The sequence below is a fragment of the Triticum aestivum genome, chromosome 1D, assembly GCF_018294505.1.
Source record: "Triticum aestivum cultivar Chinese Spring chromosome 1D, IWGSC CS RefSeq v2.1, whole genome shotgun sequence".
Lineage (NCBI taxonomy): Eukaryota > Viridiplantae > Streptophyta > Magnoliopsida > Poales > Poaceae > Triticum > Triticum aestivum.
The window spans coordinates 205277313-205301511 of NC_057796.1; the positions used below are offsets into that span (position 1 = coordinate 205277313).

At 45.9% G+C, this 24199-nt stretch overlaps 3 protein-coding genes and 1 non-coding gene across 5 annotated transcripts; 3 read left to right on the forward strand and 1 right to left on the reverse strand.

Moving 5' to 3' along the window:
* Positions 1-2871: 2871 nt before the first annotated feature.
* Positions 2872-8931, forward strand: LOC123180991 (peroxisome biogenesis protein 12). The gene is made up of 10 exons (XM_044593195.1): positions 2872-3232; positions 4453-4558; positions 5338-5486; positions 6441-6696; positions 7016-7125; positions 7459-7533; positions 7632-7718; positions 7964-8050; positions 8374-8511; positions 8602-8931. Exons 1-10 carry the CDS (start codon positions 3125-3127, stop codon positions 8671-8673), a joined length of 1188 nt encoding a protein of 395 aa, XP_044449130.1. The 5' UTR covers positions 2872-3124; the 3' UTR covers positions 8674-8931.
* Positions 8932-11960: 3029 nt separating this feature from the next.
* On the forward strand, positions 11961-15695 carry LOC543468 (eukaryotic translation initiation factor-like). Its single transcript, NM_001427991.1, has 5 exons — positions 11961-12390; positions 13611-13779; positions 13892-14017; positions 15065-15130; positions 15232-15695. Exons 1-5 carry the CDS (start codon positions 12173-12175, stop codon positions 15280-15282), a joined length of 630 nt encoding a protein of 209 aa, NP_001414920.1. The 5' UTR covers positions 11961-12172; the 3' UTR covers positions 15283-15695.
* A 909-nt stretch (positions 15696-16604) lies between these two features.
* LOC123180992 (cellulose synthase A catalytic subunit 7 [UDP-forming]-like) lies at positions 16605-20919 on the forward strand. Of its 2 annotated transcripts, NM_001427992.1 has the most exons (8): positions 16624-16907; positions 16992-17107; positions 17195-17264; positions 17373-17535; positions 17656-18745; positions 18831-19397; positions 19610-19960; positions 20053-20919. In NM_001427992.1, exons 1-8 carry the CDS (start codon positions 16706-16708, stop codon positions 20638-20640), a joined length of 3147 nt encoding a protein of 1048 aa, NP_001414921.1. In that variant the 5' UTR covers positions 16624-16705; the 3' UTR covers positions 20641-20919. The 2 variants fall into 2 exon arrangements, with proteins under 2 accessions (XP_044449131.1, NP_001414921.1); XM_044593196.1 differs by having other exon boundaries at positions 16605-17107; positions 20053-20812.
* Positions 19451-19521, reverse strand: TRNAG-GCC (transfer RNA glycine (anticodon GCC)). The gene has a single exon. It is a non-coding gene; the product is annotated as a tRNA-Gly (tRNA).
* Positions 20920-24199: the final 3280 nt, after the last annotated feature.

Consider the following 24199-nt stretch of genomic DNA (forward strand, 5'->3'; position numbering starts at 1 on the left):
ATACTTCATCAGCATTTTTTTCTGTACACATTTAACACTTCTTGATTAACATTTTTCAAAATACAAGGTTAATATTTTTTTACCACATGGTCAACATTTTCTGAATACATAGTCAACATTTCTCTATACATATTTAACATTTTTTAAATGCTTAAAATTTTCCAAATACAAGATTAACAATTTATTTTAGATGCTTGATTAACATGTTTTAAATACATGATCAACTTTTTTCATACACATTTGTATTTTTCTATATACATTTTTTGTATACATGAGAAATATTTTCTCTATATGCATGTAACATTTTCATATGCTTGGTTAACATTTTTTCAAAATGTTTTTGCGTAAAGTGTTTCTGGTAATATATATTTTTAGAATATTTAGAAGTATAAACAAAAGGAAAAAACATGGAAAAAAACGAGGTTGTGACCTCCCGCACGCCTTGGCCGGCCCAGCTCACGCCTGCTTCACACTAGTCTTCCCTCAACCCAGACTCATCCGCGGGCAATGATACGAGAGTTGGCCTTCCAACGTTTGTCGTAGATCTCCTCACACGATATGTGCACACACACACACACACACACACACACACACACACACACACACACACACACACACACTACACTATACACTATGTTCCCTACTTTTTAAAGCCTCACAATCAATTGAGGTCTCCAATCGGCATTGGGTTACCCGATTTTGACCGTGTCAATAATTTTTTTAAACTATTTAATCAATTCTTTTATACTATGTACACTATGCTTTCTAATTTTTAATGCCTCGCAATTAATTGAGGTCTTCAATTTAGAATTGGGTCACTCGATTTTGACCGGGTCACAATTTTTCAAGAAACTCTCCCATTTAATTATTTTAATTAAATATATTTCATAATTTTAAAACTCTTTCATTCGATTGAGGTATTCAATTTTGGATTTGGTTTATGATTTTTATCAGGCCAACGAGTTATCAAATCAATCAGCATCAACCGCCTACAAAATCATATCAACCCCTCGCACCCTCCCGTCACCTATCCTCTATAACACTAAGCTCCCTATTTTTAAAGGGCACACATCCAAATATCCAATTGAGTCTCCAATTAGAATTCGGTCACCGAATTTTGACTGGGACAATAATTTCTCAAAGTTCTCTCATTCAATTCTTTTATACTATACATTATGCTTCCTAAATTTTAAGGTCTCACAATTAATTGAGGCATTCAATTTAGAGTTGGGTCAATTGATTTTGACCGGGTCAACACTTTCTGAAGCTCTTCCATTCAATTCTTTTAATTCAATATGTTCTTTAATTTTGAAGCTCTTTCATTCAATTGAGGTATTCAATTTTGGATTTGGTCTACTATTTTGATCGGGCCAACGATTTTTCAAATTAATCAGCAGCAACCGGCCTATAAAAACATATCAATCCCACGCACCCTCCCACCACCTGGAAAAAAGAAGCGGCATCATATGATATTGTAGCACCAATATAATAGTACTTGTGACCACAGACACTCAAATTTCCCCACATAAATATAGGTTAGTTAGTGAATAACTCAGAATCACACCACGAAGGACCCACATCACCGCATTATAAAATTAAAATAAAACACACCCTATCATCTTCTCCACGCGCCGAACTAAATATTTCATCTGTTCCAAAATATAAGGGGTATTAGTTGTAGAAAGTCAAATTTCTTCAACTACGACCAAGTTCATAGCAAAAATATCGGCATCCACAATATAAAACAAAAAAGTATGAAAATTCATTTTATGATGAATTTAAAAATATTGATTTGATATTGTGGATTTTGATATATTTGTCTAATAATTTTATTGATCTTTAAAGGTTTGACTTTTCAAGAAAGTAATACACCATAATATTGAAACAAAGTGATTATTTTTTGAAGAAACCCAACAACACCAACGGCGCAAAAAAGCGCGCCAACCCTCTGAGTGATTTGAAAATTGCCACCTTTAACAGTGTTCAATGATTCCGAGCTAAACATTCGGAGGCTCCGAGTAGTGTTAAAAAATATATAAAGGTCAAATTTATAGTCCTCATTATTTACGCCCCCATATATCTCATTAATTCACTCGTAGCAAAATCCGCTCTCATCATATTTTCTGGGAAAGAACACTACCTTCTTGTGGTGAGTTCAGCCATTGATCTCCAACCCCCTTCTTTCTTTTCACTCCTACCTCTTCAATCCAAAGACATATACTGAGAGAGTCTTGAACATGTAAATTATTTTAAAAATGGTTACGAATTTACAAAAACTTTACGGATTTTAAAAGTTTGCGAGTTTAAAAATTGCTGATGAGCCTGAAAAAATCTCACAATTTTTAAAAATTGTTCACAAATTAAAAAGAATGTTTATGAACTTGAAGATATGCACAAATTTAAAGTATGTTTTTGAATTTTTAACAAAATATTCATAAGTTTAAAAAGGAAAATAAATATAAAAACAAGCATGCAGAGAAAAATTGAAAATAAAAATAGAGATAAAAAGAAAAACCAAACTAGACCTACACAAAACCAGAAGTGGACGATAGTAACACTTGGGTGGAAAGTAGAATTAATTGCACAACTGAAGAGCGGCATAGAAAAGCTCGCGTTTTCCTCTACTTATTCTTTTACTTTTCATCCACACGCTTCCTCAACTTCCATTTTCCTTATCTTACTTAAAATCTCACTCCCTTTATTCAATTATTATTAGTGGATTTTTAATCTCTCATCCTTTTCATTCGTCACATCTAATTGCAACGGCAAACCAAGCTGTGGTTGGATGGTTAGAGGGACATCTGTATTAAAAAAAATCTAATTCCGGCCAACCAGTTAGAAAAAAAATCCCACGAACCAAACGTAGTCTCTTCTTCTCCCTCACGCCTCGGACCCGTCTCCCTCACAGCTTCTCTTTTGCGCCCCACCTCTCCTTTCTCTCACCGGCGTGGACGCGCAGGACTACACGAACGCGCCACCGGATAACCCCGCGGCCCACCGCCGGAATACAGCTCCGTCGCTGTACCTCGCCAAGACACCGCGTCTGCACCATAGGCTCGAGGCCTAACCCTATCCCCCGCCCCCTACACCCGGAGGAGGCCGCGACGGCGGCGGCGGCGGCGCGATGCTGTTCCAGGTGGGAGGGCAGGGCGCACGGCCCACCTTCTTCGAGATGTCCGCGGCGCAGCAGCTCCCGGCCAGCCTCCGCGCGGCGCTCTCCTACTCGTTCGGGGTAAGTGAAACACCGCCTCCTCTCCGATGCGATCATGCCCATCGATCCGGTTTGGTTAACTAGCTGCGTCTATTAGTATTGGGTGCTTATGACTGTTCGAACAATGTCTGTTCGTGCGTTACATTGTAGTGGATGATTGAGAGTGCGAGTTCTGCTTGTGTTTTATTTGCTTGATTGAATATATGCTAGGTTTGATTGGCGAGGCCACGAAATGTAGTTAGCCAGAGAAGGCAGTAATACGCAATATTTGCAGCTGGAAGAGTTGCTTCTGCTGCCGCTGAAAGCTAGCATTTCGGCTTTTTAGTTTGTTTGATTAGCTGCAATGACTTGGGTAAATTAATTGCTACGTGAGGAATAGTGAAATTGGATTCACGTATTCTTTTTAGAGGGATATTGAGTTCACTTGTTGCTGAGCTGTATGCTAGGGGAACTTTGCTGGGTTGTGATGTACTGTATATGTTTGACGATGAAGGGAACATCCGAACATATAACATCGTACCTGAATAATCGACTTGATAACTCAAACTAGCATGCTTGTTAATTCGACTTAGCCTTTTCTCACATCAGAATTCTCACTCATGGATCCCTACTGTTATACAATGAGCTGAGATATACTGGCAAATAAATCCAGGTAACAATGTAGATGGTACTCTATAATGGCAATCTGAAAAACACCCAAGATTACCACTCGCAGCAGAACTTTGAAAATGAATATATGCCGAGGCAAAGTACCAGTATCCTCTGTGCTTGTTTTCAGTTGCAAGCTCCAGGATGCACACAACTGATGGATGTGCCTATATTTGAGAAAGTCAATTACAATTTTACTCTTGATCTTAGAAGCTAAGAATCGCATCCTTTTCCCCTCTTTTTCTGGTCACAAGAAGTTATTTTAGGATGGATTGCACATAACAACGCAGAAAATTTGCCTTGCAAAAGATACCCTCCAAAAGCTCAAGAGACAATTTTGTTATATCAACAATACCGGTATTTCTCAGGCAGTTAAGTGATCTTGTACCGAGGGCTGTTTGTTAGAAAGGTGTCTAGGTATTGGAACACGACAAGTGCTATGTTTTACAAGATTTTCGTTAAAGGAACAAAGTTTCGAGTTATGACCTGTTTAGTACTTTTTTCTTAGCCAAACTTATAACTGTCTGCGTATTTGATTTTAGTTTATCATGCACCCTCTTTATACAATGCTAATTAGTCGATACTATATGCAGGTTTTTGCACTAAGGAGGCCATCCTTGCATAAAGTTTTAGATTATGAAGATGAATTCTTTGCTTTGTTAATGTCTGTTCTTGAGTCCCATAGTCTACGAACAACAGGTTCGTTGTATCTGTAGCAGAACTCCCTTTTCTGTTGAAAAGGAACTTTGTTTACAACCTTCATATTTTGAACAATGGAATGGTAATATAGAAATATCACGGAAAAATGTATTATTATGTATTTAGTTTAGTGCTAATCTTCAGCTATTTATTTCTCTGCATGGTGCGCATCATTGAGAAAGAAATTATACACTACTCCCTGATAGCTGTTTAAATAAGGCTACCCACCGATCTCTTAATTCAGCCTTACATTAACCTCATCATCTCAAATCCTACTTGCAGGGTACTCCCTCCGTTCGGAATTACTTGTCGCGGAAATGGATGTATCTAGACGTATTTTAGTTCTAGATACATCCATTTCCGACACAAGTAATTCCGAACGGAGGGAGTAGGTTCTTACCACTACTTTTGTTATCTAGTGCGACTATGTGGCAGAGAAGTAAACTTTTAATTCGATTAGTAGCTTCATCGTGGAGTCACCCAATCCTAGTATATCCCAGAAGAATTTATTTTTGGTTGTGGAATAGAACCATGGATACAACATATTAAGGTAGAAGAATGGAGTGACTCCACCTTAAGCCTTAGCACTAACTCATTCCGCAAATGAAAGAAATAGCTAGGACTATGCAATTTTGACCTACTTTAGCCTAGTTGTGGTAGTGCAATTGTATGATTGATAAAACAAGTCTGACAAGTTATCAACAAACAAGTAATTATATTACCAGCTTTTGCCATTAGTGATTGTGTTTGATTACAACTTTCCTGCATATATCTTTCAGATGGTTCCTTTTCAGAGTCGTTATATGGTCTCAGGCGGAGACCTGTTAACGTTTCAGTGAACAGAAGTAATCCTGGTGCAGAATCTAATGTCAAAGTCTATGACTCTGCACTAAGGAAGCGCCAGAAAACCCTTTCTGTTGTTTTTTTGGTAATGATGTCCCCTGGCAGAGATTAATTTGAAGTATTATCTTATGTTGGCTTTGTTACGTTCTGGATTTAAATAGTTTTAGTTATGCTGATTTTTGAGCTGCTACCTGTGAGCAACAAACCACCCAAGCACTACTAAAGTGATTTCTTTTAAATTGAATGCATTCATTTTTTTTATCTGGGATCTCATCAGGTTAACACTTACAAACAAAACTCACCACATGTTAACCCCTTGTGTGATCTTGCAATGTGTATCCATAGCTGACTTGTTCACCAAGATTCCAGCAGACATCACTACATGGGCTACTTTACCTCACTAGCAGGTCTACGATGTGAATATCTATGCGTCTTCTGTTTTAGTTACTGTCCTATGAAGACATGTACTCCCTCCGATCTAAAATCACGACACTTATTTTGGATCGGAGGGGGTAATATTTGATCTGTATCTATAATACGCTGCGCTGCTGATACTCTGCCCATGCCTGAATTGCAGGCATATTGAGCCCCAATTGCTTAATGTACTTGTTCTCAATCTGCTTGGTGTGCAACTTTATTTACCTTAGCATCTCAATGTTGAAATATGATCCCCCTGATCCAAAATAAGTGTCGCAGTTTTGAACTAACCTTAGTTCAGTTTTGAACTAAGGTTAGTTCAAAACTGCGACACTTATTTTGGATCGTAGGGAGTACGTGCTTTACTCAAGCTCTTGTACTATTTGAAGCTGTGATTCTCTGCTTTTACAATACAGTTCGCAAGTTTCTTCAATAGCCTATGCACATCTTCATAGATTCTGCAGTTGACAAATTTAATCATCTAGTTTTTGAATTTTTGTCTCGTTAAGATAAGATTGTGAATTGGTCTATGAAATATGTAATGTAGTGCAATGATGAAAATCATGAAACAGCTCTGTTTTGGACAAATTCTGCTATTAACCTGCTCCAAATATCTGTATAGGTTGTTTTACCGTATTTCAAGTCAAAGTTGCAGTCTGTATATAACAAAGAAAGAGAAGCAAGATTGCAGGCAAGCCTATGGGATCAGGGTGAGGTTAGATTCGACGAAGCTGGCTTTGTATCAGATCAACAAGGGGAGACTTCTCAAGCACAAGTTGAGACTACAGCTGGAGAGGTGTCACATCTCACGCGCCTTAGGACCAATTTTGCGGCACTAATAGGTGTTTGTTATCCATGGATTCATGCGACTCATGAAGGTTGATCCACTACTCATATATATGAACATCTTGTATAAATCCTAACTTGTTTAAAGCCTTTTCTGTAGCTAATAATTTTGGAAAGCTCATATACGACCATTAAAAGATGCCTACAAGTTTCAGTTTTGTGATTTGTTTTGTTAGTTTTGTATGACCTGCCTTTTCTTGGGTCAGTATATAACTTTGCAATGCTTGTAGACTTTATTAATTTATTCCTTTTTTATACATTTGATGATGCGAAGTAATTGTGCATCGCTGCTCTGTCTGTTTCATTACACGGGCAACATAAATTAACTTATGGCCCTATATTGATTTGCAGGCCTTTCATTTGCTTACCAGTTGCTGTATTTGTTGGATGCTACTGCATTTTACAGTCCAGGACTTCATGTGCTTGGGCTTCATGTTTGTCGTGCTACCGGACAAGAGCTGGTATAATACTTGCCAATTTCCATTAGAGTGTATATTACTGGTTACTTGGTTAGCATGTAGCGCAACATATACGGAACCATACTTCTGAGCTTATTATCATGATTCATACATTATGTCTAATCTTTTGCATTGAATTTTGCTTACTGATAACAGATTTTTTTTCAAATCAAAACAGCATTTACCGTCCCATATTAAGAGATGACAGAAGCATTTACTGTTTCCATATTAGGAGACGACAAAATCTCATGAGATGAAAAAATCATTTACCTTTTCCATATTAACATATGGTTATTCTGCTGAGATGCTTCCTCTTGCCTTTTCTTGACAAAGTAGATGGATTCATCTTCTAGGATATCAAGAATTAGAAGTCGTGAACTCGAGAGACTTCGTGGTCCTCCATGGTTAAAGGTAGGAAATGATACACTACTCAATAGCGGGATTTTCTTACTAGTATAAATTGTCTAGTCATAACTTATAACAAGATTATTTTTATATGATCTCTGCAGACTGTCCAGAGGGTGCTCCTTAATTGTACGTACACGACTCTAGATTATGCACAAACTGGTTTAATTGCTGCGGTCTTCTTTTTCAAGGTCAGTTCAAACTTCTTTCCTAGGAATTTAAGAGATTAAAAAAATCTTTCAAGGTTCTGTCGCTCGTATAAACTTTACAGGCGGACAGTTTAGATAGAATGGAATAATAGTCCTGGCATGTGGTTTCTCTTGACGTCTTTTAATGTGTAATTTCATGTTCTTCCCGCAGTAGATGCATTGTGATGCAAAGCATGATTCCGCTGTGGAACTGCACTAAATGTTCTCTTTCTGGTGATCTTATCTAGATGATGGAGTGGTGGTATCAATCTGCTGAAGAAAGAATGTCAGCTCCGACTGTATACCCCCCACCTCCTCCGCCGCCGCTACCAAAGGTATGTGGTATATACTTGTAAATGTTTGCAAGAAAGCTACTACCATTCTCTGGCATCGACACCAACTTTTTGATCTGAACCATGGATGACATCTGAACTCTTTGTTTTGCAACTATGATGTTGCCTGTTGTCTGTGTAGTACACTTGTACTCCCTCCGTCCGAAAATACTTGTCATCAAAATGGATAAAAAGAGATGTATCTCGAACTAAAATATGTCTAGATGCATCCCCTTTTATCCATTTTGATGACAAGTATTTCTGGCGGAGGGAGTAGTTATTTACGGCAGCAGAGTTTGATATCGTGCTCTTATAACTTTCGTCAGGTTGCTAAAGATGGACTTCCCTTGCCAACTGACAGGACGCTGTGCCCTCTGTGCTGCCAAAAGCGCAACAACCCGTCTGTTCTTTCTGTTTCTGGTTTTGTATTTTGCTACAGTTGCATATTCAAGTCTGTCTCTCAGGTAGATATTCTCCTAAACCAGCCATTAGAAGCTGTCATTTTTTATGCGTTCCGAATCTGTAATGTGACATTGTCAATTGTTTTACTTCAGCATAAAAGATGTCCCGTGACGTTGATGCCTGCCACTGTTGAGCAAATCAGGCGCCTCTTCCATGATTTATAGATTGAATATGCGCAGCTCAACTAAAAGAAGTAGCTTATATGGGCTCAAGGCTGCTAGGGACTCTGGGGCGAGAAGAAGCTTTTCCCGCATTCCTGTTGATGCAGAGATCACACGAGATACATTTTCTGCTTCACGTAATATCCATACAGCTCTTGTGCCATTTTTGTTGTTTGTTGAAACTTCAACAGAGATTTAGACCATGTAATAATTACTGCTAGGTGATTATTGAGTTGATTTATTAAAGGGGGGTTGATTGCATTGGTCCTTGTTCATTTCCGGGCACTTTGAATTTGTGCAAATGTCTTCTAATTTCTGTTAAAATTGGCTGAATTTGATATAAACGTGTGTTAAACCGGTTTCTCTGTCAAGTTCAAATTTGACCAATAGTACCTTTGAGTGTCATCTGAAAGTTTATTTAATAATTCAAATATCATGAGTTTAAACCCTTGCAGTTGTAAGTTTCACAGTCTGCTTTGAAAGTTTTCAGGTTCTAGTTTGAATTTTGCAAGGCAGACGTTTAAGAAAGATAACCAAAAAAAAAAATGATGATGGAAGAGAAGCAAGATTTGTTAGTTTGGTCTCTCGGAGATGCATAAGAGCATCTCCAGCCGTTGGCCCTCTAGGGGGCGCCTAAAATCACCGCCTGGGGGTGAGCCGGCGCAAAAACTCGGCCTGGGGCGAGTTGGTCCCCAGCCGCCGGCCCCAGGGCTGCCCCTAGGCGCGTTCAAAAAAGAAAAATATATAGCAAATTTTGGCAAAGTTCGGCTAAACACGACTAAATTTCGGCAAACTTGGGCATATATTAGACATGTTCGCGAATTTTCATTACATAGCAAATATATAACTAATCTAAAAAAGAAACTGGCTGAACGCCGAGTAGTCGCTGCCGTCGTCATCGTCGGCCTTCTCCTCCTTGATGCGGGCGCCCCTGCTGGACCCGGCGTCGCCATGGCGGACTGGTGGCGGCGGCGGCGCGTCGTCGTCGTCGTCGCTGTCGTCGACGACGACGACTCCTCCTTCGTCGCGGCCCCGGCGGCGCTGCGCGAAGCGCCGCAGGGAGGCGCACTGGCGCTCCCTCGCCATCTTCAGGGAGTCCTGGCGTGCCCATTTCAGGGCCGCGTCATCGTCGAGCTACATGTCGCCGTGCTCCGTCTTCACGGCGGGGAGACCCGGCTCCGTCTTTGGCTTGACGAAGCGCGGAGGAGCCGACGAGGAGGCGCGCCGGCCGCCCTCGTTGATGACGATGCCGGCGCTGCGAGTGCGCCGGCCGAGCAGCGTCTCCACCGCGGACTCGGCCTTGACGCCGAGCAGTGCCGGAGAGCCGGAGGAGTGGGAGGAAGAGCGCGAGGAGGAAGAAGAGGGAGAGCCGAACCTCCTTGGCATCCACTGCCCGTCGCGTCGGCGGTGCGCCGGGGCGGCCGCCCTCGCCGGGGGATACGCCAACGGCGGGTTGTTGCCGCCCTCGAGGTGCGTCAGCACGCCCTCGAGTGTGCGGCCGGGGACGCCCCACCACAGGTGGCGCCCCTCGCTGTTCTTCAGGCCGCCGACCACCGGCGCGCCGTTGGTGGACGCCAGCCGCCGCTGCTGACGGCGCTCGAAGTACGCCGCCCAAGCCGCGTGGTTGTCGGCGGCGTACCGGGGGACGGCGAGCTGTGCGTCGGTGAGGGAGTCGCGCACGACCTCGACCTCGTCGGCAAAGTAGGAGGGGCACGCCACGGCGTCGGGCAACGGGGGAATGGGCACTCCCCCGTTGCTGAGCCTCCACCCCGTTGGCCCGACGCGCATGTCCGGCGGCGCCGGGATGTTCGCCTAAAACAGGAGCCACGACTCCTGTTCGCGGAGCGTGCGGCGGCCGAAGCCGTTGGCCGCCGCCTCGTCTCCGAGAAAACGCTCGGCCATCGGGAGGAGAGGGGGAGGGAGAGGGAGGGCTCGGCGGCGGCTCACGGAAGAGGGAGAGGGAGGGCTCGGCGGCGGCTCACGGAAGAGGGAGAGGGAGGGCTCGGCGGCGGCGCTCGGGAGAGGTAGAGCTCGGCGGCTAGGGCGGGGCTGGTGTGGCCAGAGGCGAGCAAGGCCACTGGCTTATATAGCCGCGCCGCGCCCATGTGTACGCGTGCGAGGGAGGGGGAGGGGAGGCGTCGGCGCGACGCCCGTGAGGAATCAATGGCAAGGCTGACCGGCGACAGCCTTGCCATTGATTCCCCGCGGGAAATCGAGGCATTGGGAGGAGACGAGGCGCGGTGTCGCTGACGCGGCTGGCCCGCGGCTCTTTCGCGCCAAAACCGCTCACCCCGGCGCCCCTGGGCGCCCCCTAGCGCGTCGGGTTCGGATTGGGTCCGCCGACGCTAATTTCGGCCCAGGCCGGCGAAAATCGGACTCCTGGGGACGCGACTGGGCCTTTTTTTGGCACCGGCGCGAAAAAATCGCCTGGGGAGACTTTCTGGGGCGCGGCTGGAGATGCTCTAAGGATAGGGTGTGTGTTTAAGGGGTAAGTGTGTGTATGTATGATGAAAAATATTTGTCTTTCTAGAGATTTCAATAAGTGACTACATACGAAGCAAAATGAGTGAATCTACACTCTAAAATATGTCTATATATATCTGCATGTGGTAGTTCATTTGAAATCTCTAAAATGACAAATATTTAGAAACAGAGGGAGTAGGAGTTTCCATTCCCAAGAGTAACAAGATCAAAGGAAAAAGCTTGTAACTTCTCAGATCGAGAAAGTGGTTGGTTAAAAGAGAGAGTAAAAATAATCTTGGATATGGTTAGGCCATCTCTCAAATCTCTCACAAATCTATTGAGGAATCGATGAAGTAGGGTCAAGAGAGAGCGAGAAGAATTCTTGCCCATGTCCTAAATGTTTGGCTTGTAATATAGGTGAGGGAAAAACTACTCCCTTTGTCTGATAGGCCCATCTGAAAGGATACACAGTTCGACTTGCCTACGCACAAATGAGCAGTAGTCCAATGCAAATGCAACTTATGTCATGGCAAGGATGTGAGACACTCAAGACATATTCAATGTGATCAACACAACAAGAGAAGCACATACAACAACAAAAAAAGATCACTCTCAAATACTCAAGCATATATGAGATTGGGCATTTTTCCCAGTTTCTGTTTTTTCCTATTTGTATTCTTCTGCTTTTTTCTTTTATTTTTCTCTCCTTTTTCTTTATTTTATTTTACCTTCTATATGAAATTTTTCTAGATCACAGGAAAACCGAGGGAATCAAAATAAATCGAGAAAACCCAAAAAAGACCGCTAAAACCGGTGGATGAAGGGCCAATTTCGTTACGCTTCTTCAGCCCACAAAAGACCAGACACAAACTGGGTGAGAAGCCCAGGTAAGACCCACACGGCTCATAGCCTCATACCCACCTCTGCCCTCCCTTTCCTTCGGCGGCTGCTCCTCTCTCTCTCTCTCTCTTTCGCTGCGGCTCTCGCGACTCATCCTCCCCATCCCAAAACCCTCGAAAAGCAAAGGCGGCGGCGCGACATGGCAGAGGTCGAAGCTGCGCTCCCGGTGGCGGCGACAGAGACCCCGGAGGTCGCCGCCGAGGGCGACGCGGGTGCGGCCGAGGCGAAGGGGCCGCACAAGCTGCAGCGGCAGTGGACCTTCTGGTACGACATCCAGACCAAGCCCAAGCCCGGCGCCGCCTGGGGCACCTCGCTCAAAAAGGGCTACACCTTCGACACCGTCGAAGAGTTCTGGTGGTACGTGTGCGCGCTCCTCTCGCGCTTCCTCACCCGATCCGCTCAGATCTGATCCAGTCATCTAGATGTTCTGCTGGTTCCTATTCCCAGTGGCTACGTGATGGGGATTTTTGGCCGACAATATCGAGTTATATGCCACCTTGCGCCAACAAATCCGAAAAGTATAAGTTGTTAGGTTATTCCGAAGATATCTGTTGATTATATGACTAAGTGCTACAAATTTCAGATGTTGTTATTCGCAAAAAAAAAACAGATGTTGTTACTGCTGTAGGCCGAGGTCGGATTGCTTTTGGACAATTTTGTTTCGTTGTATGATTAGCTCTCATATCTAGGGAGGGCCTTGTGCATTGTTTAGAACTTTGTTGTATGTTGGAATGATGTACTATGTGATATCATTCGGTACTGTAGCTGATAGAGGATTATTTCGTTGTTATCAACGGTCCCATGGAATTTTAAAATTTTATATATATGTTAAAATTTTCCTATGTAGTTTTCAATTTAAATTAACTTTAGGTACTTATACTCGTATTTTCCCACTTGAGCATGACAAGTTTTGTACAGTTTCTTCTCCAACTTCCTCCTTAGGATTTTGTGCAAGGAAAATTTTCCTATATGAGTAAGAATAATATGGTGTTATTTGGGAGCCAAACAAGTAATCTTCTGTGTTGTTTATTATTATGTTTGAATGTGTCATTATTTGTGTTGTGATAAACGTACCTTTGATGTTTTAATTGAATCTTTGTAAAGATTCCTAGATTGTTCAGATAGTTGGACACCATTGCTTGAGCCCAGTCTCCGGCTCTCCTCCATTTCATTGTTTCTTTCTGTTTCTTACGTTGTTCTTTTAGGCACCCTCTACGTGTCGGTGCTCCCTTTATGGGAATAAGGGAAAACCCTATATATTACTAAATAGCAATAATAATCTTACAGTACAAAACACATTTTGGTTTGTTTATGAACCAAACCATCGCAACATATATTTTCAGATACAAACATGATCATAAGACCAGTAATGTATAATCATATTTGAGGAGTAGTAGATTCAAATGCACGTGATTATGTTGTGCAGGAAGTGAAATCAAAATTCTGTTTTCTGTTATGCTAAACTTCTACTGCAGCATTTCTTCCTATTTTCTCTTGGACAGTTTGACTATGATTATGCTATATGTTTCTATATTCTAAAATTCTTTCTTTAACTTATGCCTTCCTGGTTTCTACAGCTTGTATGATCAGATTTTCCGTCCGAGTAAGCTGGTAGGAAGTGCTGATTTTCATTTATTCAAGGCTGGGGTAGAACCAAAGTGGGAAGATCCAGAGTGCGCAAATGGAGGCAAATGGACTGTGATATCTAGCAGGAAGACCAATCTTGATACCATGTGGCTTGAAACGGTAAATTTCTGTAATATTAATATTTTATTTCTCCGAGGTGCATCGCATGCTTTATCTGGGTTTGTAAGTCCCTACCAGTGGAATCCTTTTAACTAACTTTGTAAACATGCAGTGTATGGCTCTGATTGGAGAGCAGTTCGATGAAAGCCAGGAAATTTGTGGTGTTGTTGCTAGTGTCCGCCAGAGACAGGATAAGCTTTCATTATGGACTAAGACTGCCAGTAACGAAGCTGTTCAGGTTTGTTTTGGGAACAAAAACATTTTGCAAATCAGCCTCATCGATGGTTGTATTTTTTTGTACATTTTAATGTATTGGTTGAAATGTTGATGGGGATAGTAGCCCAGTGCTTCCTCACCTCTTGTAGAGTCCACAATCAACATGCATCTAGTTTTGTGGATTATTTTAGGGAAAATTTTAAACAAACGAGCACTCTACAGACCACAGCTCTGATGCATGAAATAGACCAAAGTTTAATTACAAAATTTAAATAACCCACTATATGGCAAAGCAAAGTATTGATTGGACAACCAACTTTACTGGTCCATGAAGCGGAAAAAGCCTTCTATTCAATTGACAAAAGGCCACTCTTCATATCTCTTGGAAGTGAAAACAATTTAGTTCCGAAGGAAAAAAAAGAAATATATTATTCTACTCAATGCTGTTTAGCTGCAGCCTGTAGGGATGGTACCAGTCAGTTGCGTTGGCAAGGCTAGTCTTTGTGGTGCTGCACTGATGTTACTTGTGTCTGTGTCATGCAATGTGTTTACAAGTAGTTACTGTACATTGAAACACTGTAGACTATAGAATGTATGAGAATTGGAAGAAGATGCTCTTAGTTTTTTTTGCACTAGGAAAAGCACTAAAGGAAACATTTGGTACTAACTAATGTACTTAATAAATTTGTTCGTATTTAGCATCAGTTTTACAAATCCCTATTTTTTTACTTGTGCACTTATTGAAGGACGTTGCCATACGGGCATTTTTCATCTGTTTTGTAGTCCCTCTGTCTCAAAATGTAAGACGTTTTTTGACACTATTATAGTATCAAAAAACACCTTCGTTTTGAGACAGAGGGAGTACAATATAACTACACCAAGCTTTAGAGATTCTCTTTCTTTCCAATGCATGCATATATAGATAATAATATTGGGTCGCCCTTCCATTTATACAGTTTGGGCCATTTGCCATGAATAACACCAAGCCCCAGGCTGCAACTTATATGTTGCTGTTTAATCATGTTGAGATGGTTGTAATGTGTTCACCCCTTCTTTCATCATGCTACAGGTGGACATTGGCAAGAAATGGAAGGAGGTTATTGACTACAATGATAAGATGGTCTACAGCTTCCACGTATGCCTCTTCTTTTTTATTGCCCAAAATTGTGCACTAGGCACTCGTAGAAAACATTCCATGTCTGCAGCTGACTCTGTTTTGGTGTGACTCAAATGCAGGATGACTCAAGAAGTCAGAAACCAAGCAGAGGTGGACGATACACCGTCTAAGGCTGCACACATGATGAAGACCGCAGCTTGGAAAAGTGGCCGTGTAGTGTTTTACCGAGATTCGAACCGCCTCAGCTAATGTTGTTTGAGGCAATTTTCCAATCTACTATGTCGTTTTGCTCTCTGATTGCTTGTGGTATGCAGAGATGTCGTATGCACTCAATTTTCCTCGCAATATCCCTTGATTTTAACAACCCAGAGGAGGAACCCCACCTTGTGTGGGAAGTGGGATGCATCATCACTGTTTTAAGCATATATTTGCCTTTGTGCAAGACTTAGGTATTGGCTGTTTAGTCCACATTTGTGGGCTCCGAAAAGCTGGCAGGAAAAAAAAATGAATTTTGCGGTTCGAAGTTGATGAGACGCTGTTCCATACATGTCCAACCAAATTTAGTCGGCATAATCTGTTTCCATGTGCAATCTTCCCTTCCTCGTTACTCTCCTACCAATATTTCATGCTTAGATCTAATTTGTTTTTGTACCTTTGATCTTGCCCAATGATACCTTTTACGTTTGAGAAAGTGGAAGTAAGATCTGGCTGTTTAGATGCCGGTCATTGTTGATGATTGGTATCATCTGGCTTGTGAGTTGAGCTCTATAGTCTTTGAATTTTGTTGAATGTGGTTGCACATGAATTAGCTAGGATTGCTAGAATTTTGATTTGTAATGAGTGGTTAGGTAATGCTCCTTCTGACCTTCTTCCCCTCCTACGTAAAGATGTAAGCTTGCTCACCAATGAATAGAGAGGAATTAAAGCTGTCAAAAAAAAGAAGGTGGTGAAAGTATGATCTTGCCCTGCGTCGGTGTGCTCCTACGCTCTGCGGTCCATGGGACAAGAAGTTTGTTCTTGGTTGCCTCGCTCACAAGGTCGCATGGTTCTCCCATTTATACACGCACTGACTTGAAGCTCACTCATCCACGGCTTCACCCTGGCACAAGGAACGCCGATGGATGCGTCACCGCGAACCACCCCTACGGCGACGTCTCAATTCACCGCTTGCTTCACCCACGGCCTTCTTCCCACAGCTCACCTCGGCTCGTTCCTGTCCACCATTTCCTTCTCCTTCTCCGCATTTTCCATCCATCACGCAAGTCCTTTTTGCTTCAACAACACTGCGGCATTTTCCATCGCACCTAAACAAAGAAAGAAACACCAGACGCAGGCCTTGCTACGCAACCGACCGATCCACGCTGTGCTTGTCATGCATCTTTCCGCCTTGCCTTGGCTTGTGCTCTAATCAAGCCCGGACTCTCCACCCCACGGTTGGTGACAGACGCCGCCCTGCCACCTTACCGCGCCATCTAAGCTATATCACCTGCTAGCCTCTTCCATGTCCCTTCACGGATACCTCACCCCTCCTCCACCAGATCATCACCGCCACCGCCACCTTGCGCGGCACCGTCGCAGTGTCGCGCACCAGCCATGGACACCGGCGAGCCCAAGGCCAAGGCCGCCAAGGTGTGCCGCGCGTGCGGCGACGATGTTGGGACGCGGGAGGACGGCAGCCCCTTCGTGGCCTGCGCCGAGTGCGGGTTCCCCGTGTGCCGGCCGTGCTACGAGTACGAGCGCAGCGACGGCACGCAGTGCTGCCCCCAGTGCAACACCCGCTACAAGCGCCACAAAGGTAACCCACATTGGTTCAGAAGCAGTCAGTTAATGCCACAGTTCATCACAACTGGCCACATTTTGGCGGAATCTACTGTCGCAGGGTGCCCGAGGGTGGAAGGGGACGAAGAGGACGGCGACATGGACGACCTAGAAGACGAGTTCCAGGTCAAGAGCCCCAAGAAGCCTCACGAGCCTGTCCCGTTCGACGTGTACTCGGTATGATCAGTGTGCAATGTTTCCATTTTTGAAAAATCCAACCGAAGCAAACCATCTTTGTGAACTGACGCGACGCTTGCCTTGCAGGAGAACGGCGAGCAGCCGCCGCAGAAGTGGCGCTCCGGTGGACCGGCGATGTCCTCCTTCGGCGGAAGCGGTCAGTGCAGAACAGAACACCTCTTTTTTTTCTTCTTCTTCTTGTTGCTGCATGAGAGTGATCTGAAGAACTGAAGAAGAGTTCGTGTGGTGTGCGTTGATTTTGCAGTTGCTGGCAAGGAGCTTGAGGCGGAGCGGGAGATGGAGGGGAGCATGGAGTGGAAGGAGAGGATCGACAAGTGGAAGACCAAGCAGGAGAAGAGGGGCAAGCTCAACCGAGACAACAGTGACGACGACGACGACGACGACAAGAACGACGACGAGTACATGCTGTAAGCCCCCAGCGTGGCTAAAGTTCAGTTCGAATTCGCTGACAAACAACGTAGTACTGTACGTGGTACTCATTGCGCGCCGAAACGAAATGAAATGAAATGAGTTGATCGCATGCGCAGGCTCGCGGAGGCGCGTCAGCCGCTGTGGCGCAAGCTTCCGGTGCCGTCGAGCCAGATCAACCCGTACCGCATCGTCATCGTGCTCCGCCTGGTGGTGCTCTGCTTCTTCCTCCGCTTCCGGATCATGACGCCGGCCAACGACGCCATCCCGCTGTGGCTGGTGTCCGTCATCTGCGAGCTCTGGTTCGCGCTCTCCTGGATCCTGGACCAGCTGCCCAAGTGGTCGCCGGTGACCCGGGAGACGTACCTGGACCGCCTCGCCCTCCGGTACGACCGCGAGGGCGAGCCGTCCCGGCTGTCCCCCATCGACTTCTTCGTGAGCACGGTGGACCCGCTCAAGGAGCCCCCCATCATCACCGCCAACACCGTCCTCTCCATCCTCGCCGTGGACTACCCCGTGGACCGCAACAGCTGCTACGTCTCCGACGACGGCGCCTCTATGCTCTGCTTCGACACCCTCTCCGAGACGGCCGAGTTCGCGCGCCGCTGGGTGCCCTTCTGCAAGAAGTTCGCCATCGAGCCGCGCGCCCCCGAGTTCTACTTCTCCCAGAAGATCGACTACCTCAAGGACAAGGTGCAGCCGACGTTCGTCAAGGAGCGGCGCGCCATGAAGCGCGAGTACGAGGAGTTCAAGGTGCGGATCAACGGCCTGGTGGCCAAGGCCGAGAAGAAGCCCGAGGAAGGGTGGGTGATGCAGGACGGCACGCCGTGGCCCGGGAACAACACCAGGGACCACCCCGGCATGATCCAGGTCTACCTGGGCAGCCAGGGCGCGCTGGACGTGGAGGGCCACGAGCTGCCCCGGCTGGTGTACGTCTCCCGTGAGAAGCGGCCCGGCCACAACCACCACAAGAAGGCCGGCGCCATGAACGCGCTGGTGCGGGTGTCGGCGGTGCTCACCAACGCGCCCTTCATCCTCAACCTCGACTGCGACCACTACGTGAACAACAGCAAGGCCGTCCGCGAGGCCATGTGCTTCCTCATGGACCCGCAGCTCGGCAAGAAGCTCTGCTACGTCCAGTTCCCGCAGCGCTTCGACGGCATCGACCTCCACGATCGTTACGCCAACCGCAACGTCGTCTTCTTCGACGTAAGCCTCCATCCTCTGACACCTTCTGTTTCATTCCGAAGCGAAAGCGAGCTGATGATGCTGTTGTGTGGCGTTGTGATTGCAGATCAACATGAAGGGGCTGGACGGCATTCAGGGCCCGGTGTACGTGGGCACGGGGTGCGTGTTCAACAGGCAGGCGCTGTACGGGTACGACCCGCCGCGGCCGGAGAAGAGGCCCAAGATGACGTGCGACTGCTGGCCCTCGTGGTGCTGCTGCTGCTGCTGCTTCGGCGGAGGGAAGCACCGCAAGTCGAGCAAGGACAAGAAGGGCGGCGGCGGCGGCGACGATGAGCCGCGCCGCGGGCTCCTGGGGTTCTACAAGAAGCGGGGCAAGAAGGATAAGCTCGGCGGCGGGCCGAAGAAGGGGTCGTACCGGAAGCAGCAGCGCGGGTACGAGCTGGAGGAGATCGAGGAGGGGATAGAGGGGTACGACGAGCTGGAGCGCTCGTCGCTCATGTCGCAGAAGAGCTTCCAGAAGCGGTTCGGGCAGTCGCCGGTGTTCATCGCCTCCACGCTCGTCGAGGACGGAGGACTGCCGCAGGGCGCCGCCGCAGACCCCGCCGGACTCATCAAGGAAGCCATCCACGTCATCAGCTGTGGGTACGAGGAGAAGACCGAGTGGGGCAAAGAGGTAAAAATCATTCAGTTGGTCACGTAAAATTTCTTCAGAATAGAAAAAAAAAGTGCACCAGCCGGGAATCGAACCCGGGTCTGTACCGTGGCAGGGTACTATTCTACCACTAGACCACTGGTGCTTGGATGAGCTTCTTGCATTCGTGGAGCTTGCCATTCTTGATCTTTTACTAACAATCCATTTGATTTATTGGCGTGAAAATTATGCAGATTGGGTGGATCTACGGGTCAGTGACAGAGGACATCCTGACGGGGTTCAAGATGCACTGCCGCGGGTGGAAGTCCGTCTACTGCACGCCCACGCGCCCAGCGTTCAAGGGGTCGGCGCCCATCAACTTGTCGGACAGGCTTCACCAGGTGCTCCGGTGGGCGCTCGGCTCCGTCGAGATCTTCATGAGTCGCCACTGCCCGCTCTGGTACGCCTACGGCGGCCGTCTCAAGTGGCTCGAGCGCTTCGCCTACACCAACACCATCGTCTACCCCTTCACCTCCATTCCCCTCATCGCCTACTGCACCATCCCCGCCGTCTGCCTCCTCACCGGCAAATTCATCATCCCCACGGTAAGCGCTCATCACTTCTTTCAAGCAAGCTGTGGTCTGCCTGCGTTGGCAAGCGAGTGATCGGTAGGTGACCGTGCGTGGGTGCTGTGCAGCTCAACAACCTGGCGAGCATCTGGTTCATCGCCCTGTTTATGTCCATCATCGCGACGGGGGTGCTGGAGCTGCGGTGGAGCGGGGTGAGCATCGAGGACTGGTGGCGTAACGAGCAGTTCTGGGTCATCGGCGGCGTGTCGGCGCACCTGTTCGCCGTCTTCCAGGGCTTCCTCAAGGTGCTGGGCGGCGTGGACACCAACTTCACCGTCACCTCCAAGGCGGGCGCCGACGAGGCCGACGCCTTCGGCGACCTCTACCTCTTCAAGTGGACGACCCTGCTGATCCCGCCCACCACGCTCATCATCATCAACATGGTCGGCATCGTCGCCGGCGTCTCCGACGCCGTCAACAACGGGTACGGGTCATGGGGCCCGCTCTTTGGGAAGCTCTTCTTCTCCTTCTGGGTCATCGTCCACCTCTACCCGTTCCTCAAGGGGCTCATGGGGAGGCAGAACCGGACACCCACCATCGTTGTGCTCTGGTCTGTCCTGCTCGCGTCCATCTTTTCCCTTGTGTGGGTCAGGATCGACCCCTTCATTGCCAAGCCCAAGGGGCCCATCCTTAAGCCGTGTGGAGTACAGTGCTGATTGACCTTAGTTGTCAATGGCTTGCACACATTGCACCTTTGGGGCGGTTCATATTTGACTTGCTTATTTTGTACAAGTTTTGCAAGCGAGATAAAGTGTTGATTCAGGGGGTTTCAAGTTGTAAGAATTTGTTCATGACATTATATTCGAATGGAAGGACACTGTTTCTGCATTTCCATCGTTACATTTTTGTGTTGACAACTTGGCATACGCCACCGCATCAAGTACTCCCTCTGTAAACTAATATAAAATCTTTTATAAATGACAGAAGTTTACATATGAGTACCAATGTAGCTAAGATTTAAACATACTTGCTGAATTCCTGAATGCACATACCTTTGAAGTGTGCGTTGGAGTGGTGACCTGCTTGGTGAGGCGTGTTGAGGCGATCCGAGAAGACTTCGGCTTATTGCGAGGAACTAGCTAGCTTCCTTAGTTTTGTGCTTAGCTTGGCGTAGCTTAGTCCCTATATTTGGTTCCTTGTTTTTAGCTATTGGTGCTTTTCTTGTATTGCTGGTATCCCAATAGATTGGTGTGCGTTTGTATGCTTCATATGTATTGGTTGTGTGGCTTTATTCATAAAGCTAGAAATCCTACACCTATGAAACCTTATGTAACTGTGTTATGTAACCTTCCTCTAAATTCTCTTCTCCCCCTTGATTTTGACGGGGTGGGCCTCATCCTCTCCCTTGTTCCAATCAAATATTGCCAAGTCATACAAGCTGAAAGTGCTAGTTATCGACTAGAGGAGGGGGGGTGGGGGGGTGAATAGGCGATTTTTATGAAAGTCTTCAAAACACGGGGGCTTTGAAGACAAACAATACAAATGAACCTATTGCATGCAACGGAAGGTAGACTACACTAGACAAGCCATAGTCAAGTAAGCAATGAAGTGAAAACACGAAGACTATTAGCAGCTAGGTAGTATGGATCAGAATGGAAGATAGTATGAAGCCAAACAACAATAGTCGTCACACAGTGAAGTCAATTAGATCAAGCAAGCAGTCAATGACTTCACGAAGACAAACTGTAAGTAAAGAAAGGTAAGAGATAGAACCAGTTGCTTGGTGAGGACAGGGATTCGTTGGACCAGTTCCAGTTGCTGTGGCAACTGTACGTCTGGTTAGGGATGCTGAGATTCAACTCAGAAGACCGCGTCTTCACCTTATTCCCCTTGAGCTAAGGACACTTAGTCGTCGCCCAATCACTCTAGTAAGTCTTCAAGGTAGACTTCCAAACCTTCACAGACTTCGTTCACCGGCAATCCACAATGACTCTTGGATGCTTAGAACGCGACGCCTAACCGGCTGGAGGATACACAGTTCTCAGGTGTAATAAGTCTTCAGATCACGCGGACAGAAAGACTTCAGTGATGCCTAACACTCTTTGGCTCTGGGTGTTTTGGGCTTTGTCCTCGCAAGGATCTCTCTCTCAAATGCTTCGGAGGTGGGTTGCTCTCAAACGACAAAAGCCGTGCACTAACTCTGAGCAGCCACCAATTTATGGTGTAGGGGGTGGGCTATTTATAGCCAGGAGGCAACCCGACCTGATTTGTCCGAAATGACCCTGGGTCACTAAGGAACTGACACGTGTCCAACGGTCAGATTTCAAACACACGCGGCAACTTGACTTGGGCTACAAGTAAAGCTGACTCATCCAGCTCTGGATAAGATTTGCTCTCATTGTCTTCGCTCGAAGACATAGGATTTGGTTGAGCATCACTTCAGTCACTATGACTTTGTTCACTTGGACCCCACTTAACAGTGCGGTGGTTCCTATGACTCAACAAAGAAGAAAAGGAAACTACGAAACAACTATGTCTTCGCACTCCATAGTCTTCACGTGAATGTCTTCTCGAGTCATAATCTTTGTTGTGAATATCTTCACATACCACCATTGTCTTCAATGTCTTCACACATTTTTAGGGGTCATCTCTGGTAGGTAAACCGAATCAATGAGGGACTACTACCTGTGTTATCCTGCAATTCTCACAAACACATTAGTCCCTCAACCAAGTTTGTCGTCAATACTCCAAAACCAACTAGGGGTGGCACTAGATGCACTTACAATCTCCCCCTTTTTGGTGATTGATGGCAAACTGGTTGAAGTTTTCAACGGGGATAAAAGTATGTGAAATTGTAAGGATTAAGGCATTGTCTTCATAAGTAGCAAAAGGCTCCCACTGAAGATGTGCATATAAGTAGTGTGCTTTTGAATGCAAATGCACATGGCAGGTTTTGCTTTGTGCATATAGAGATATAACGAAGATAATGACATGCATAATGAAAAATGGACGTATGCGGAATGACTTCATGCGGAATTTATCATCGCATCACAGAATAGCAAACAAAGTGCAGACGACCATCAAGTTTAAGTGTTACAACCCAAAGAACCAAATGTATCAAAAACGAGAGTTGTAACCACTTGGCAAAAAATATAGCAACCACCCATATGGACCCGCTTGGAGACTATCAACTCATATGCTTCTCCCCCTTTTGTCAGTAAGGACCAAAAAGGTTTGAAGACATAGAGCATCTACTCGTTCCCATCAGGAGTAGATGAAGGTGCAGGGTCGACGTTGGAGGTCGGTGGTGGAGAGGGGCCTGTTGCAGTGTCGAGACGCGGCGAAGTCATGGTTGGTGAAGTGGCATCGTCTTCTTCATCGACGACTCTCGCAACAACAGTTGCAGCCGAAGATGAATACTCAGAGTCTTCTATGGAAGGAGTCCGACACAAAACGGCATTCTGGGGAGGCATGGAATCAAATTTGAAGCGCTCTGTGAAGCCATCTTCGCGAAGATCGTCTTTAGAGGATAGCAATGTAAGACTCTTCCAAGACCGCCGACATGCTTCATGCGCTACGAATGCGTTCTTGGTGGCAAGATTGCGAATGCGATTAACATCCACCAAGAGGCTCTGCATCTGACGCTTCAGCCAGTCATGGTGTCTATCCTGTTTCTGATGTAAGGCCACAAGAAGCTCTCGGTCTTTGAGTACACGAGATCACTTCCGAGGCCTTGAGCAATGGTGCTTTCAGTGGCTTCAGTATTAGCATGATGAGGTGCACGCATATTTCCAGCCAGAGGATAGATCCGAGTTGCAGCAAGAACTCCCTTATTGGTTGCGTGAAGCTTTGGCGATCAACATTATGAAGATAAAGTGGCTCCTTGGCAGGCTCAGGGTAGATGGCTTCGACAGACATATCAACATCAGGCAAAAAGACAAGATGGTTGCGCGCTGAGGGCTGATAGTCGACAGAAGAGTGAAGCTTGATTAAGCGCATCACCCATGGAGCATAAAACTTCAAGCCAAACAGATCAACTCCAGATGCAGCAAGCTGTCTGATGAAGAAATCCCGGGAATTGAATCTGATGCCATTGAGAATATAGAACACCAAAGTCTTCATGGCTCCTTCAAGTTTGGCTTCAGCTGAGTATCCCTTGATGGGCCAAAGAGTACGCCTCAGAATATGATAGATTGTGCGGGGCAGGTACTCAAGGTCCTTGACGAAGAATTCCTTGGGATAATTAGCATCTTGATGCAATGGCTTCATCATGCT

What these genes read in the sequence shown, in the direction of transcription:
- LOC123180991 (XM_044593195.1), top strand. Translation starts at nt 3,125, where the DNA reads ATGCTGTTCCAGGTGGGAGGGCAGGGCGCACGGCCCACCTTCTTCGAG. An exon ending in CCATAGTCTACGAACAACAG is followed by an intron (nt 4,559 to 5,337) that starts GTTCGTTGTATC and finishes TATATCTTTCAG; the next exon opens with ATGGTTCCTTTTCAGAGTCG. An exon ending in GTGGTCCTCCATGGTTAAAG is followed by an intron (nt 7,534 to 7,631) that starts GTAGGAAATGAT and finishes TGATCTCTGCAG; the next exon opens with ACTGTCCAGAGGGTGCTCCT.
- LOC543468 (NM_001427991.1), top strand. Translation starts at nt 12,173, where the DNA reads ATGGCAGAGGTCGAAGCTGCGCTCCCGGTGGCGGCGACAGAGACCCCG. An exon ending in ATACCATGTGGCTTGAAACG is followed by an intron (nt 13,780 to 13,891) that starts GTAAATTTCTGT and finishes GTAAACATGCAG; the next exon opens with TGTATGGCTCTGATTGGAGA. An exon ending in AGATGGTCTACAGCTTCCAC is followed by an intron (nt 15,131 to 15,231) that starts GTATGCCTCTTC and finishes ACTCAAATGCAG; the next exon opens with GATGACTCAAGAAGTCAGAA.
- LOC123180992 (XM_044593196.1), top strand. Translation starts at nt 16,706, where the DNA reads ATGGACACCGGCGAGCCCAAGGCCAAGGCCGCCAAGGTGTGCCGCGCG. An exon ending in TCCCGTTCGACGTGTACTCG is followed by an intron (nt 17,108 to 17,194) that starts GTATGATCAGTG and finishes CTTGCCTTGCAG; the next exon opens with GAGAACGGCGAGCAGCCGCC. An exon ending in AGACCGAGTGGGGCAAAGAG is followed by an intron (nt 19,398 to 19,609) that starts GTAAAAATCATT and finishes AAAATTATGCAG; the next exon opens with ATTGGGTGGATCTACGGGTC.